Source organism: Battus philenor, unplaced genomic scaffold (genome assembly GCF_028537555.1).
Source record: "Battus philenor isolate CCGP_79_NKW_IND1 unplaced genomic scaffold, ilBatPhil1.0.hap1 SCAF_25, whole genome shotgun sequence".
In the NCBI taxonomy this organism is placed as follows: Eukaryota; Metazoa; Arthropoda; class Insecta; order Lepidoptera; family Papilionidae; genus Battus; species Battus philenor.
The window spans coordinates 850,115-868,790 of record NW_027181688.1 but is presented as its reverse complement, the minus strand read 5'-3'; the positions used below and the strand labels follow the sequence as shown (position 1 = coordinate 868,790).

Here is an 18,676-nt window from a genome sequence, read left to right as displayed (position 1 = left end):
ACAAAGTGACTATTTGGTGAGTAATTTGAACAGTGATTTCTTGAGCGATTTCAAAGCTAATTTTGTACTTAGCGAAAGTATACTTTGTGTTAAAGTAGGGTGACCATCTGATTTGTGAATAAAGTACTCCTTGTGAACCAGTGGTGATTTATTTCCAGTCAGTATTTACTTACATAACATTTCACCCAGTCTTTCCCTTCGCAAACAATATTCGGCAATTCCTTATCAAACTGAGTGACCTCCTTTGCAAATGGATCCAGCTTCGGTATCTCACATCCAGTCCCCTTATCTTCCTTCAAAGCCTCCTGCAATCTCTTCTCTATATATCTATAAAAAGATAACACCTTCGCAATTTCCTTCAAACATAAATATACAAAGCTAAATTTTAAATCGTGTTCTAGCAAAGCCAGTGCAATCGAAGCAAATAATAATATATTATAAAGCCATACAAAAAAAGATAATTACACTTACTCAATGACTGAATTTCTGTAAAAAAACAAAAATAATGACATTACATTACATGCGTTTAAACTAGTAAGTTATATCTACATTAGGAAAGCAACAAGCGAGATGTATTACATAGTCTATGACAGTACAGACAAGGAATAAATAGATTAACACGTTCATTGCGATAGGAGATCTGAAAGACCCCTTGATTATTATTTTATGCGACGAATAAAATCGCGTCTATGGCAGTACAGACGAGGAATAAACAGTTTAACACGTTCATTGCAATAGGAGATCTGAAAGACCCCTTGATTATTATTTTATGCGACGAATAAAATCGCGTCTATGACAGTACAGACAAGGAATAAATAGATTAACACGTTCATTGCGATAGGAGATCTGAAAGACCCCTTGATTATTATTTTAGGCGACGAATAAAATCGCGTCTATGGCAGTACAGACGAGGAATAAACAGTTTAACACGTTCATTGCAATAGGAGATCTGAAAGACCCCTTGATTATTATTTTATGCGACGAATAAAATCGCGTCTATGGCAGTACAGACGAGGAATAAACAGTTTAACACGTTCATTGCAATAGGAGATCTGAAAGACCCCTTGATTATTATTTTATGCGACAAATAAAATCGCGTCTATGACAGTACAGACAAGGAATAAACAGATTAACACGTTCATTGCGATAGGAGATCTGAAAGATCCCTTAATTATTATTTTATGCGACGAATAAAATCGCGTCTATGACAGTACAGACAAGGAATAAACAGTTTAACACGTTCATTACGATAGGAGATCTGAAAGACCCCTTGATTATTATTTTATGCGACGAATAAAATCGCGTCTATGACAGTACAGACAAAGAATAAATAGTTTAACACGTTCATTGCGATATGAGATATTAAACACCCCTTAATTATTATTTTATGCGACGAATAAAATCGCGTCTATGACAGTACAGACAAGGAATAAACAGTTTAACACGTTCATTACGATAGGAGATCTGAAAGACCCCTTGATTATTATTTTATGCGACGAATAAAATAGCGTCTATGACAGTACAGACAAAGAATAAACAATTTAACACGTTCATTGCGATAGGAGATCTGAAAGACCCCTTGATTATTATTTTATGCGACGAATTAAATAGCGTCTATGACAGTACAGACAAAAAAATAAACAGTTTAACACGTTCATTGCGTTAGGAGATCTGAAAGACCCCTTGATTATTATTTTATGCGACGAATAAAATCGCGTCTATTACAGTACAGACGAGGAATAAATAGTTTAACACGTTCATTGCGTTAGGAGATCTGAAAGACCCCTTGATTATTATTTTATGCGACGAATAAAATCGCGTCTATTACAGTACAGACAATAAATAAACAGATTAACACGTTCATTGCGATAGGAGATCTGAAAGATCCCTTAATTATTATTTTATGCGACGAATAAAATAGCGTCTATTACAGTACAGACGAGGAATAAATAGTTTAACACGTTCATTGCGTTAGGAGATCTGAAAGACCCCTTGATTATTATTTTATGCGACGAATAAAATCGCGTCTATTACAGTACAGACGAGGAATAAATAGTTTAACACGTTCATTGCGTTAGGAGATCTGAAAGATCCCTTAATTATTATTTTATGCGACGAATAAAATCGCGTCTATTACAGTACAGACGAGGAATAAATAGTTTAACACGTTCATTGCGTTAGGAGATCTGAAAGACCCCTTGATTATTATTTTATGCGACGAATTAAATAGCGTCTATGACAGTACAGACATTAAATAAACAGGTTAACACGTTCATTGCGATAGGAGATATTAAAGACCCCTTGATTATTATTTTATGCGACGAATAAAATCACATCTATGACAGTACAGACAAGGTATAAACAGGTTAACACGTTCATTGCGATAGGAGATATTAAAGACCCCTTGATTATTATTTTATGCGACGAATAAAATCACATCTATGACAGTACAGACAAGGTATAAACAGGTTAACACGTTCATTGCGATAGGAGATATTAAAGACCCCTTGATTATTATTTTATGCGACGAATAAAATCACATCTATGACAGTACAGACAAGGTATAAACAGGTTAACACGTTCATTGCGATAGGAGATATTAAAGACCCCTTGATTATTATTTTATGCGACGAATAAAATCACATCTATGACAGTACAGACAAGGTATAAACAGGTTAACACGTTCATTGCGATAGGAGATATTAAAGACCCCTTGATTATTATTTTATGCGACGAATAAAATCGCGTCACACTGAAGCGCAGAAGCCTTGTTTAACGTCCCTTGTTTTTGATTTAATTTGATTCAATGGCATAATAAAATAATATAGGAGACTCATCAGATGTCATATACAGTACAGGAAAATTTAAAGAAACGATAAACTAGTAGTTCTTGGATATTGTTGAAGCAACGAGCGTGTTGAAGGACTCGCTCCGTGTGAACGCGTCATAAATATTTAATGGAATCAGGCGTTACCTTGCGGAAGTCCATCCTAAGTAAGAAAAGGACCAATATTTAGCCACTTCCGCACATGCAGTGGCAGTCGTGCAACAAAGTGCACCGCCCGCCAGCCCGCTGATAGATGCAACATACAGCGGAACATTATATTTATCAATGACACATCATAACAAGACGCATACATTGCACATATAAAGATAACACTAGAACATATGTTACTATCTCAAAATGTAATTGACTTGAAATTTAATATTAAATTCACCTTAGAACACAAGTCGGAGATGAGAATTTTTTTTAGAAATGGACAAAATGTATCCCTGTCAAGTAAAGAGTGATTTATATGTTTTATATTTTGGGATATATATCACTCTTTTATATCTCCAACTCATTCAACTCAATGCGACTCAGAGAGAGAATAAGGCAGCTAACACTAAACATATATCCTTTATATCTTCGTCTCTTTTAGCTCAGACTTAGGCGGAATAAAACGTGTGAAATATTCCTATTAAGCATTTCATGTCTTTGTCATAAAACACAAAGCAAAACGCGCGCGTGATGTTGTCGTTCCGAAATTGCGTAGTTTACATTTTAAATACAAACATGCAACAGCTATCCGTGTCTCTCTTTTACGTGTAAATTGCTATGTAAGCCCATCTCTTTCTAACTTTAAACGAGCCGTAACGCGTCACGCAAATTGAGTCTTAAGTATAAAGACATAAAGATACAATTGCAATGCACGCGCACTGGAGAGTGAATAAATCTTTTGCAAAGATATATATCTTTATTGTCTTTAGCACGCGAGCTATATCTCTAGTATATATCTGGCCAGTTTGGATGCTGTTAAATAGATGACATTTTATAACATTTTATGACATTTTCCAATTCCATTTTACGAAATATTTTCAAGAATATGATTGTCTTTTTTATGAGAATCTATATTTAATAGACATTAGCATCAGTGCCTTTATTTTTACAATTAAGTTTAATGTTTTTTGATTTTTTTACTCGCGTTTTTTTCATATCAGTGTTTTCTCTTAAACTACTTACTTAACCCATTCGCTGCAAAGCCTTACGCGTTATTGTTTACCAAAACCCTGTTATTTCTTGATAAGAGCACATATAATATCATACATAATCATTTAGAAGCAGAAAACCAAAGACGAGTATACTCGTCTTTGGCAGGGTGTCACGTATTGCCAAGACGAGTATACTCGTCCTACTTTAAATATGTTATAACATGCATTTGAATGGCGCAAATTTTGGAATAAGCAAACTCAGCAAAACTTGTACATTTTATTTCACAGCTAATAATTGGCAATGAAAAGGCAAAAGGACTCGATATCCTCTTTCGTATTTTCGTACATTTTAGTATAAAAACAAATAATAAATCACGCAGATGGATAAAATAATGAAAATGCAATAAAACAAGACAGAATTCTGTAAATTGGCAACAATTGTCGATTAGTGTTTCGGCAGATATCGGGATAATGTAGTACCGCGTATTTTTATTTCATTTCGCTCTGAGTAACTGCAACACATCTTATGAGTAATAGCAATAGTCTTGTTGAGTTAGATTAACAAATTATTAGTTGTGAAATAAAATTTTGAACAAGTTTTGCTCAGTTTGCTTATTCAAAAGCCTGCATGTTATAATATAATTAAAGTAGGACGAGTATACTCGTCTTGGCAATGCTTGACAAGTGCCAGGGACGAGTATACTCGTCCTTGGCAGCGAATGTGTTATACCGTAAACCATTTAAAACTAAGGTAAAGTCAAGCAATCAGAATATTTTTTTTAATTCAAGGGTGTCTTGATTGCTTTTTACGACACCCTAACAATGTTGTTTTTAAAATTATGATTCGTTTGACCACTTCCACATCAACTTTATATTTATACATGATTATTACACACATATATATATGATAAGATATATATTATGTCATACATACAGTATTTCACGTATACGTGAAAATTATTACAATATATAGTAATTTCGAACGAAAGGTTGTCAGATAACCTGGTCAAGGTTTTACAGATGACCTGGTCAATGTCATCCAAAGCAGCTGAATGCCTACAGCTTCTAAATGTTCCAGCGGTGGACTTCATACCGCTGGAACATTGAAGATACGAAACACATTCCAATATTTTTTTCCATTCAAATGACCTAAGAGTATATTCAAGTTAAAATTCAAAATATCTTGTATTCAAATAGACATTTAAGTGTGATTTTTAATCTATTATTTTAACATTATATGCAGCAAGTTACTGATCTGACATCCAGACAGAAAGAACATTTTTCATGTGTACATTATAATATCAACAATGTAATTGACTCAACAAACCAAGTTCAAACAACACACATATCAACTAAACACTCTTGAATGATATAAGATTAATTAAACAATATGATTTTAATTTTGTATTTAAAAATAATTTATTTTTTAAGCGTATACATAAACAACGAAATTTAGTCGTTGATATCACACGCCAAGTGGTCACTGTAAACATGATTTTCTAACGATCAACTACATTTTAAAACAGTTACAAAGGGAACTAAATACATCGCATATACCGAATTCAATTTTATCTTATCAATGTACACCGTATAACACAATCTTTATGTGAACAGTAGGATAGGTATATTGTTGTAAAATAGTTTATACACGTATGACGGTTGCTTTTAACCTTCAGTTTTAACAGTTCAATAAACTTTGGGGTTTACAAAACAATATATATTATAATGAATCAAACATACATGTCCAATTACATATACATATACACCTATCCCCCGATTTTTATTATTATTAATATATTAATTTGTCAATGCATTTTATTTTTATTTCTGTGGACACCTAAAAATATTATATAATAGCAAAATTATGCATTTCCTGCAAGCTTTTCTATTTACACGTTTTTCTCTCGAAAGTATCTACCATGTAAATCGGGGGATAGGTGTATATATATATATATATATATATATATATATATATATATATATATATATATATATATATATATATATATATATATATATATATATAGGCATCCTACAATGATATCTGTAAGAGTATATGCAGCTTTTTGAACGATTATTTTTGTCTCCGATTGATTGTCAAATTATTTCAACATTTAAATTTATATAACCCATGTCAGCTGCTGGGAAATCGAAACAAATTACTGGCGTGAATAATTATTATTATTGTTCCAGCATAACATTAGCTAAATCCAAACACCGATCGTAATTAACTAACCGGCGTCTTAAGTATTGTTAGGAGTGCTGTCATATACGTGTGCATATATCTAACTTCAATACACATATTTTGTACTTTTCCCATATAATTTCAATAAATATGATTTTCGTAAAAAATATTCTTTTACGTGTTGTAATTGCGTATTCAATTGGCTCGCAAAAATTTCAAATTTCGGACATCTCAAACTATCAAAGAAGCTTGGGCACCGCTGGTATATACTTTAATCGCCACGGCAGGTGGATTGGCGATCGCAGTGTGGTATTATGGTACGCAGAGAACGATGCTGCACATCCTCTGGAAACCCATTTATGAGCAGAGGCAATATATTTTTTTAATACTCATTGAACACTCTTATCTCGAACTTACTAGAACCTTCTCCGTAGTATAAATAGATGTACTCCCCATGTAGACAGTTCAGTGTTGTTTTTAGAGTTATAAGATTAAGATCTACGATCAGTGATACAAAGTGACTATTTGGCAAGTTATTTGAACAGTGATTTCTTGAACGATTTAGAAGCGAAACTTGGTGTAAGCAAAAGTATACTTTGTGTTAAAGTAGGGTGACCATCTGATTTGTGAATAAAGGACTCCTTGTGAACCAGTGGTGTTTCATTTCAAGTCAGAACCCACAGTACGTAACAATATGTATATTATATATATATATATATATATATATATATATATATATATATATATATATATACATATATATTAAAAATATGTCATCACTGACTAAAATGATGTTTGATAATGCAACTTTTCAGGAGAGACGAAAAACTAAATACTGGTTATATATTAAAATTGATTATAAAATTTGTTAATACACGGATAAAACCTTCACCTGGTTATTCTCTCCTCACGTGATGCTATTATTTACAAATAATTGTCAATTTAACATTAATATGTAAGATAATAATAATTTGCACCAATGTTTCATATTTTGAGGGTAGTCAAACAAAACGTAACAAAGCCCAAAAATAACATTATATGATATGAACGCAAGCGTGATAGATGCTTTCAACGTTCACTGTGAACGCCACTTTACCTGTTATCCCAATTAGTAGGTCCTAAATCTACTGTTAAATCTTTCACTGCCCTCGGTGCTTGGATACCATCAGCAATATCTACACTACTGACAGGAAGCTGTTCTAAACTAAAGCAAGAACAAAAATAGAACAAAAGGAAAACAAGAAATTAGAAAACAGAAAGTTATAAATGTGTATATTAGCTGTTGTTAATACATAAATAATGTGTGTTCCAAATGCAAATTATTATACAGGGGATGATATATACATATACAGAACAAAAGGAAAACAAAATATTATAGATGTCTATATTAGCTGTTGTTAATACATAAATAATGTGTGTTCCAAATGCAAATTATTATACAGGATGATTGGTTTTAGGTGTAAAAGCATTAAAAGAGTGAATATATACCTGATTTGCTGTAAATTGATGTATGGGAGATCCTATTTACAAAACGAATGATTTCACCGATAATAAATAATTTTATTTTTTTTACTATATGTCCCTGCAGAGTTTGTACTGCCTGTATTACTATATATATATATATATATATATATATATATATATATATATATATATATATATATATACACGATTATTATATTATATTTGTATGTGTGTGTGAGAGCGCGCGTGTGCGTCTGGTGTGTGCGTGAGTGTGTGTGCGTGAGTGTGCGTGAATGTGCATGTGTGCGTGCGCATGCGTGTGTGTGTGCGTGTGTGCGTGCGCGTGCGTGTGTGTGCGAGCCTAATAGAGAGTAATAATTCTAAGGATCTAGTCATTTCTGATCTCAGAGCATAACTCCCAGAATACCCATCTCCATTGTCCACTAGGTGACCATGTGGTCTTAATAGTGCTTGGATTGGTATGGAGGTAGATCACTTATACACATATATATGTTTACATAACAGCTAGCAACATAAGATAGTGTCCACATAACAACCGTTATCTCTTATCGAACCTCGCTACCAATAACAATTACTCACCAAGATAAGATTTCATATATGTGACAAAATATAAAATTGGGACATTGCATATATAGATTTATAACACCTATCACATTTACAATTACGTAAACTGATTTAATGTACAGGATGTTTTGTTACAGGTATAAAAGCTATCGGGGTTAATATACAGCTCATTTGACCATACATGACCATACACCTATCCTTTGATTTACACGGTTGATACGTTCCTGAGAAAAACGTGTAAAACGAATATTAAAAATTTTCAAGTCCAAACCGTGTAAATCGAAAAACTCGCAGAAAATGCATGATTTTGCTAAGAGTTGTGATTTTTTTCAATAATTTCAGGTGTACACAGAAATAAAAATAAAATTAATTGATAAGTTAAAATATATATGTCACGGAAAAACTGTTTTTTTTTTAATTTATTTACAATATACATTAAACAGAAGAACAAAAAAATGGTTATGGTAATAAAATCGGTTATATAAAAAAAACTTTTTGGAAAACCGTCTAAAAGCGAAAACGTATAAAACAAGTACCGTGTAAATCGGGGGATAGGTGTACTCCATTTTAAAAAAATTTATTGTTTACTATATTAAAAAAATATATAGTTACTGGCCTGTACATAATAACAAAAAAAAACATATAGTTGAACACTTTATACAGGCTGTTTGTAAATAGGTACTATATTTTTTCGCCGACAACTTAATTACACTTTTACCCCTTTAAAATCTTTTACATACATAACCAATCACCATGTATATGTACATTTCAAGCTGTAACTTCCGAAATAAATCAATAGATGGCGCCAATAGGCGATTGCCTCGCGATGTCGTAAGCCGCGGGTAGTCATATAAAAGGCACCGCTCGTATATATATATATATATATATATATATATATATATATATATATATATATATATATATATATATATGTATATATATATATATATATATATATATACATATACATATATATATATATATATGTATATATATATATATATATATATATATATATATATATATATATATATATATATATATATATATATGCGACAGGACCCAATATCCGATGAAATCTGGACTAAGGTTTAAGATACTGATAATGCTAAAAATATGTATATATTTGATGTGAAATAAATATAAAAAAAATAAAACAAAAATCAAAAAAACATGCACTTATCGATATAATTCATGCATCAATTATTGATAGAAATGAAGAGAGAACAAGAGGAGATTGATCTCCTTCGCTTCAAGCCATCTAACTCCATTCAAATCATATACAATTGAAAATACAACAAGATTCAAAGATACAATAAGTTTTCCTATATTCGCCTTCACAGAGTTGAATGGCAGAAAATGTTTAACGTATGTGGTAAAGATGTGTTTACATGATGGCAAAATGTCAGTGTACATTTGTAGTTTTCACGGTGCGGACGTGTTCTCTTGTTATTTGTTCTTATTTACCCTCATCCTTTTTTTTGTAAATATTAACTTTTAAACTAAAAACCTGCATGCCATTATATAACAGGTTGTCAAATATCTCCCTTCCGCTTTTTTGCTCTTTATTCAATGCTTTATAAAAAGTGTTACAGTGATCGGATTTAGTTCAAATATGCGCCGTTTTGTTCGATAATCTGTTTCCATCTCTCACATCACTTGGCGCTATGTTCGGGCTATATGGTGGATGTGATAAAACCTCCCATCCGAGCTCCCGTAGCTTCTGACGAGTCATCAACGAAATGTGTGGTCTGGCGTTGTCCTGGTGGAACACTACACCCTTCCTGTTGGCCAATTCTGGACGCTTCTGGTCGATCGCCTGCTTCAAGCGGTCCAGTTGTTCGCAGTAGATGGTAGAATTATGCGTCTGGCCATATGGGAGCAGCTCATAGTGGATGATTCCCTTCCAATCCCACCAAACACACAGCAAAACCTTCCTGGTCGTCAATCCCGGCTTGGCCACTGTTTGGGACGATTCACCGGCCTTCGACCACGACCGTTTTCGCTTGATATTGCCGTATGTGATCCATTTTTCGTCGCCAGTCACCATCCGCTTCAAGAATGGGTCAAGTTCGTTCCGTTTCAGCAGCATGTCGCAGGCGTTGATTCGGTCCAGAAGGTTTTTTTTGCGTCAAATCATGCGGCACCCAAACATCAAGCTTTTTTTTGTATCCAGCCTTCTGCAGATGGTTTAAAATGGTTTGGTGACTAACTCCCATCTCCTGGGCGATGTCACGAGATGCCACATGCCGGTCTAACTCGATGTAGTCCATGATTTGATCGGTATTTGTCGTCACAGGTCTTCCGCCGGCTGGCTTATCCATGGTGTCGTTTTCGCCGGCTCTGAATCGTCGAAACCATTCCTCCGCGGTTCGAATTGATAGAGTACCATCCCCCAAAACACCATTAATCTCACGGAACGTTTCTCTAGCGGATTTGCCTTTAACGAAGGAAAACTTTAAAATAGCGCGAATTTCGGCGTTAGTGAACCCCATGTTTACACGTCTATAACTGTTGAACGCAATATCCAAACTAATCATGCATAGCGTCGTTTTGTAGGTTATGTCAAGACCTTTCAAATTATGTATAGTATTGCCAGATACGAGCTCTGTAGCGCTTTGTACATAGCCGCGAAATTCAAAAGACAAAAAGGCGGAAGGGAGATATTTGACAACCTTTTATTAGTTATTACATACTACATTATATTATATTTAATGAAATATTATATTAATAAATAACAAATACCATAAAATTTAACTTAATTAATATAAAAATAAACATAAAGTATTTTTGGATTATATGTAATTGTTCTAAGTGTAAACTTTTAATAAAATTTCCACATGTAAACGCATGTTAAATTTCGATAGAATTGTAAACGATTAGCATATATCTCTTTCACTCGCCTCCAAGAGTGGTAGAGAGAACGATATATCAACTCTGCAAGGCGAATATAGTATATGGAATTTCAATTCTACTTCATATACAAGTACTATCACTTCTAGCATCAATTTGTTTATACATACATATGTATATATATATATATATATATATATATATATCACACCTTATGAATTTAAAAATTGATAAATGGAATCCTGAATACAAGGCCATCGATACATTTACAAGCGTCTAGTTAAATATTTCATAAAAACAAAACACTGACTAAACTAAAAAAGTAAACTAAAAATTCGTGTATTTTCAAACTAATACATTTTAGCTATAAATAGTCACTTAGTATTGTATAGAGTTATTACCATCTGAAACTTTATTAACTACTTATTTTTATGTGGCCTCTAATAAAAGCATCAGTTGTTTTAACAAAATCTCTGTCTACCCGCACAAAAAAAAGGTTTCAGTGTATTTTAAATAAAAATAAAACTGACCAATACCAACCGTCTAGTTAAATCTAAATTAGGCTCCCGATGAAGATTGTCGCTGAGGGAGATGTAGTAGAAGATGGAGAATATCAGAATGAAGAAGATGACGATCTGGTACCGTCTGGTCCGGTACCACCTCTTCGGCATCATCGTGATCTGCGGACAATATTACAAGATATTAATATAAGTAGATGAACTGAAATATGGTTTATACAGGGTGAATGGTTATAGGTGATGATACATGAGCTATACACACCTTTTTTACGCTTACACTTATAAATCACCGTATATAGTCACCAAGAAATCACACTCGTAAATATACCGGTAATATGGTATTACGTGGTTTTCCAGTGGTAACTAGATCTTCGACCAGTGACTTCAGAATAGGGAAACTTAAAAGAAATTTATGTTTGATATACACCGATACCTTCGCTTTGCGTGGTTTCGTTTTGTGTTTTTTCGAAGTTGCGTCGCTGCTTAATTAGTACTAATTTATCGTCGTTAGATTTTCGAGGTTGCGTTGTTTTGGGTTCGAATCTTTAACTTTTTTTCTAAAAGATGGCAACACTTTTGTTTCTTATTGCGCCACGCGATCAAAACTCGGGGATTCCCTTTCTAACTATAAATCAATGCAATTTGAATACAGTTTTATTTTCACTTTGTTTTGCTAATTTTAATAGTTCAGTTTCAATTACGTAGTGTGTTGTAATGTAGTGTGTTGTGTTTTGTTTTAAAAGAGAATAATAAACATTGTTAGACTGGAGTGCTAAAATAAATCTGTACTTGGAGATACTGTACACGTTGTTCCTATATAATTGTTAGTTAAAGTGATCAATACCGGTGATTATATTTCAATAAATATATAACAAACACTCTGTACTCACTTTAAGTACAGTCACCAAACTTATCTGCTTCACTGATAAAATTAATCGATCCAATATTTCGGAGAAATACCACATCCGATTAAAATCACCACGTGAATAATTCGTAGCTTTATCATGTTTTATTACATGTTTGATTTGATTGTAATATGTTTTATATCTTATTTACTATATATATATATTAGGAGGACCTTGAATAAGTTCTCGTTGTTTTTTGAAAGATGGCGTTGCGGCACTCTGTGCCTGGAATTTCGTACGGTAACAAATCACCAAAGTAGTGCTATATGTAACCTCAAATTAAAGTGTTTTTGCGGGGAATCTTATTGCACTGCTTTATTCAGAAAAAATCTGCAGCAGAAGCACACAGAATTCTCGTTGAGACATATGGTGACAATGCTTTGTCGAATACAACGTGCAGAGACTGGTTTAGGCGCTTCAAAAGTAATGATTTTGACCTTGAAGACAAAGAGCGTTCTGGAGCACCGACAAAATTTGAAGACAAAGAATTGGAGGCATTGCTTGAAGAAGATCCATGACAGACGTTAGTAGAGCTTGGGAAAACGTTACAAGTAGATGCGTCAACAGTTTCAAAACGTTTAAAAGCGTTAGGAATGATCCAAAAGCAAGGACATTGGGTGCCGTATGAGTTGAAGCCGAGAGATGTAGAGCGACGTTTTCTCATGTGTGAATTGTTGCTTCAACGACAAAAGAGAAAAGGTTTTCTGCACCGTATCGTCACTGGGGATGAAAAGTGGATTCACTACGACAATCCAAAGCAAAAAAATCGTGGGGTATGCCGGGTCACGCATCAACATCGTCGCCTAAACCAAATATCCATGGTTCTAAGCTTCTTCTTTGCATTTGGTGGGATCAGCGGGGCGTAATTTATTATGAGCTGCTTAAACCTAATGAAACTATCACGGGAGCTCGCTATCGACTTCAGGTGATACGTTTGAGTCGCGCTCTGAAAGAAAAGCGGCCACTATACGAGCAGAGACACGACAAAGTGATTTTATTACATGATAATGCTCGGCCACATGTGGCAAAACCAGTCAAAACTTACCTGGAAACACTTCAATGGGAAGTTCTACCCCACCCGCCGTATTCACCGGACATAGCCCCCTCCGATTACCACTTGTTTCGGTCGATGGCGCACGGTTTAAGCGAGCAGCGCTTCCATTTTATTGAAGAAGCCGAAAAATGGCTTGATTCATCGATTGCCTCGAAAAATGAGTCATTTTTCCGACGGGGGATTCAATTGCTACCAGAGAGATGGGAGAAAGTGGTCTCTAATGATGGACAATACTTTGAGTAACGTCATTGTAAGCATTGTATTTTAAATATTTAAAAAAAAAACAGCGAGAACTTACTCAAGATCCTAATAGATCCCTGTTCTATTATCCTAGATTCTATTTTTAATAAATATACCAGTAAAATCTTTTAATATATAACATAAATGAGAAAATTCAAACAACAATTTACCGCCATGCAATGTGCACACTTTGCGGCGCGCTGTCCGGTTCAGTAGCGTCACTTCGGCAAAACGTACTGCGGTAAGAAACGGGTTAAGTGTACATGGTTAAAGATATTGCAAACAATACACTATCTGCTTTCTTATCTTATTTTAATGTCCTCTGCGAGTCTATCTATATATAGACAGTCTATATAGACTTTATAAGGCTAAAATGATAATAATAAAACGCATCTTCCCAGAGTACATACTATCAAAAATTATTCACCTGTCTTTATTTAATGGAATCGGGCGTTACCTTTCAGAAGTCCATCCTAAGACAAGGACCAATATTTAGCCACTTCCGCACATGCAGTGGTAGTCGTGCAACAAAGTGCACCGCCCGCCAGCCCGCTGATAAATGCGTATGCGGCAAACAATGCGAATTACACAACCGCCACCGCCAAATCACTCAACACGTGTTTCACCCCTCCACGGGGCATCTTCAGGAGTTATGTCACACCTATTAGTGCCAAACAGAGTCTTTTTTTGACTCTGTGTTTGGCGGGCGGTGCACTTTGTTGCACGACTACCACTGCATGTGCGAAAGTGGCTAAATATTGGTCATTTTCTTACTGATTCACCTGTCGCCTTACGGATAAACATACCAGTATAAGCAGTGGCGTAGCAAGGGGGGTGGCGAGCGGGGCGGCCGCACCAGGCACCACAAGCAGGAGGGGCACCAAAGTTGAACATAATTTTTTTGAATTGTTTTTTTTTTTTTTGAATGATGAATAATGAAATGTTAAAAGAAAACCATAATTTAAAGTAAATAACATAAAAATAATATCTAATTATACTATTTTTTTGCTAAAAAAGTTGTTAAATAATATGAACATGAAAAAAAGTAAACGGTTACAAATTATAATATACATAGTGTATAAGCCTTTCATTCGCAAAACACAAAGTGTTTTTTAAAAGGGCCCTAAATCACAAAAACACATGTCTTGTTTCAAACTAGTCGACACTATTGATTTTGAAAATGTTATTAATGACTTTGCAGGCCAAAAAGCGAGGAATGTTCGTTTTTAAATTTTCCCAATAAATTTTATTATTATTATTTTTTGAAATTATTTACTCTTTAGGGGGGAGGGGGGGGGCACCAAGCCCCAATCTGCCCCAGGCCCCAAATACCATAGCTACGCCACTGAGTATAAGGTATTCCAAAAATCATTTTATTTAATGATATAAGCAGAAATAAATGTGCTCCTATAACTTGACCTAAAGTCAAGAACGATGTATGTAAGAACAAATCTTTCTAATGGCAATGTATTTATTTGTTTAGTGGGTTTTTTTTAATGGCCCCCGCTATTGGAGGCCTCTCGTGCCCCTATTTAGTTGGAATCGGGGTCTTTGTTTACAAATAAGTTTTTCAGGGTTTTATCTTTATTCTACACTCACTTTCATTCTTCTCAATTTCCTCTCCTTTCCTTTTATCCTTCACAATATCTTGCAAGTTTTTTTTGTTCTTTCATACCTTCTTTCTTTCATCGCCTTCCTTTCCTCATCTTTTTTACTCTTAAGTGGCTAGGTACAATTTTATTTCTAATCTTTATTTTATTGTTACATTTTCTATCCTCATCTTTTAATATCACAGGTTTGTTTAGATTAGACTTTTTAATGCATTAGTCTTGTCTTACATTCTCGCCTTTTTGCTAGAATACTAATCGCAATGTCGCATGAAAACTTACCACTAAAAATTTCCTATATATTTAACACTATATTTTCGTATATCAAATATAATATGTAATCTATTGTATATTGTACAATTAACCACAACAATCAGAGTTCACTAAATCAATGAAAAATAATTACATTTCACAAACCACTGCACATATTTAACGATACATTAAAATACACATTACGTGTTATCGCGCAATAAATTCTTCGTATTTATTAATGTTTATATTTTTACTGCCAATCACTTGTTACTCGAATGAACTTATTTATAAATACGTGATAAATGAAGACCATTTCATGACATAGGACACCCACAGCTGGACATAGACCTCCTCTACTAAAGAACCGGTTGGAATCGACCTACGTCTAGGGTCGACCGACAGCTTATGGTTTTCGTCTATCTATTAGACACACGCACACACGCACGCACACGCACACACACACACACACACACACACTGAAAAGCTTGCAACAGTGGCAATCGTCCTGGGATAAGTCGACGAAAGGAAAATAGACGCGTAAGCTAATACCAAACCTAGAGCCATGGGTGAACCGAGATCATGGAGAGTTGAACTACTACCTGACTCAGATGATATCCGGCCACGGCTGTTACCGAGCGTACCTCCATAGGTTCAAATACGAAGATTCCCCTGACTGTCCTAATTGTGTTGGAATGATTGAAGATGCAGAGCATGTCTTTTTCGTCTGCCCCCGATTTAACGAAGCCAGAAAGTCTTGGGAAGAAGGTGTAGGATGCAGAATCTATCCTGAAACTCTGATAGCTACAATGCTATCCTCGCCTTTGGCCTGGGAACTTACGAGCGCGTATTGTACGACTGTGCTGAAGGATTTGCGAAAAATAGAGCAGGAGCGAAGGAAACTGGCCTGAACAGCCAGTTTATCAGAGAAAGCTGCGGCTAAATCCCCCCCGCGAAGTAATGCCTAACGGCCATGCCGCGGGGACCAGGGATACCGAAGAAAGAGGATTGTTTTTAGTCGGTATTGACGCCTAGATCGAGTCCGACATACGGGGCACCACCATCAGGCCCTATGATACGTAAACGTATTTTTAAACCTCTTCGAAAAAAAAAAAACACACACACACACACACATATATATATATATATATATATATATATAATAGTTTATAATAGATCTACGCAGCGCTTGTCAGTTTTAAACAAGATTGTTATTTTTTTGTAATTGTTTATTCTTGAGGCCATTTTGTAACAATGCTGCCATACTATCGTTACTAACTCGCGTTAATATTGCACATGTATTTATCGTTACCCATTAACGCCCACTGCAAGGCAGGCACTGCCTTCCACATATATATCTAAGAGGGGATATAACGTAATCGCCACTCTTGGCAGGTGGGTTTTGCAGTGTGGTATTATGGTACGCAGAAGACGCTGCCGCCCATCCTCTGGAACCTTATTAGTGAGCAGTGGAAATCCTATATAAATAATGTACAAAGTTTTAAATATACAAGAATATGTGAATTCTTCCTAGAGGCAGTAGATCTTGGAGATAATGACAAGTAAGACTCAACACGTGTTTCACCCTCCACAGGGCATCTTCAGGAGTTATGTTACACCGATTAGTGCCAAACACATAGTGACACGTGAAACACGTGTTGAGTAACTTGGCGGTGGCGGTTGTGTGATTCGCATTGTTTGCCGCATACGCATTTATCAGCGGGCTGGCGGGCGGTGCATTTTATTGCATGACTACCACTGCATGTGCGGAAGTAGTTAGATATTGGTCCTTTTCTTACTTAGGATGGACTTCCGCGAGGTAACGCCTGATTCCATTAAATATTTAAAATAATGACAACACGAAGTCCAAAGTAAAAGTGTGTATATTGATTTGTATTGTGTATTGTTTCTGAAGAAGTTGTTGCTGTTAGCCTTGCGGCTTTTACAGTTTCATCTGTATGAGTTCACGGAACGGCGGGGTCCGTGAACTTTAATGTATATTGATCAAAGTTATCCCATATTTATACCGATTATTAAAACTATAAAAACAATATTCGACCAATAGAAACCGTCAGCCAATCACAAGGCGAGAAGTGGTGTAGAGCGCTGTCTCTTTCGCACGATGTAAATATAGAGCGCTCTGGCGTGGGATTCCCCGTGTTCTATACACCGTTGAGGATGACGTAAAGAAAATTCCACAACCATATCCCGGGAAGTAAGAAAAGGACCAATATTTAGTCAACACTCAACACTCTGTGTTTGGCACTAATCGGTGTAACATAACTCCTGAAGATGCCCCGTGGAGGGGTGAAACACGTGTTGAGTAATTTGACGGTGGCAGTTATGTAGTTCACATTGTTTGCCGCATGCGCATTTGTCAGCGGGCTGGCGGGCGGTGCATTTTGTTGCACGACTACCACTGCATGTGCGGAAGTGGATAAATATTGGTCCTTTTCTTACTTAGGATTTACTTCCGCAAGGTAACGCCTGATTCCATTAAATACATATCCCGGGAGTCGAACTCACGACCAAAGATCGCAACTCTCAGTAATCTACCACTGGCCTACCACTGCATGGCAGTATATCTTTTCGTTCGACATATAGTATCAATGTAATATTTCTTTTGTTAACAATCTGGCGTCAAATTTCGGCTTGACGTTGATTTATGGGACATTCAGCATTAAAAAAAACATTTTGATACAATTACATCGAAAACAATATAAGACGTCAAAGAGTAAAATGTAAATACATATGTATACAATGCGACTAAAATAAGAATAGGACCGGCCTAGCGCCATGTTGTGACGTCACAACGGGAACTTGGTATAGTGTGCAAAAAAAGCAATGTTAAAAAATAATACCAGTGGCTAAAGTCACTCGCTCGGTTACCTTCGAAGCAGTTTCCAAATGCTTAATGAAACTTCCAAATACATCACGCGATATATGAATATTGCCATCTGGCCCTGGTACAATTCTTGCTTGTTTTAACTGGTCCAACAACATAATGGCACGTTTTTTCTCTTCCTCGAAGTACTTATCAACAT

The 18,676-nt window shown here is 35.2% G+C and overlaps 1 protein-coding gene across 4 annotated transcripts in view; it reads right to left on the bottom strand.

Moving 5' to 3' along the window:
• Window positions 1-18,676, bottom strand: part of LOC137924912 (uncharacterized) — a 43,774-nt gene that overhangs the window by 16,285 nt on the left and 8,813 nt on the right. For 2 of the 4 annotated variants that reach the window (XM_068768305.1, XM_068768308.1), the window contains exons 2-5: window positions 11,600-11,739; window positions 7,254-7,361; window positions 472-486; window positions 174-327 (exon numbers count right to left, since the gene is read on the bottom strand). In XM_068768305.1, coding sequence (XP_068624406.1) covers window positions 174-327; window positions 472-486; window positions 7,254-7,361; window positions 11,600-11,733 — 411 coding nt within the window. In that variant the 5' untranslated portion in view covers window positions 11,734-11,739. The remainder of the gene's footprint in view (window positions 1-173; window positions 328-471; window positions 487-7,253; window positions 7,362-11,599; window positions 11,740-18,676) is intronic. The other 2 variants (XM_068768306.1, XM_068768307.1) reach the window with 2 other exon arrangements.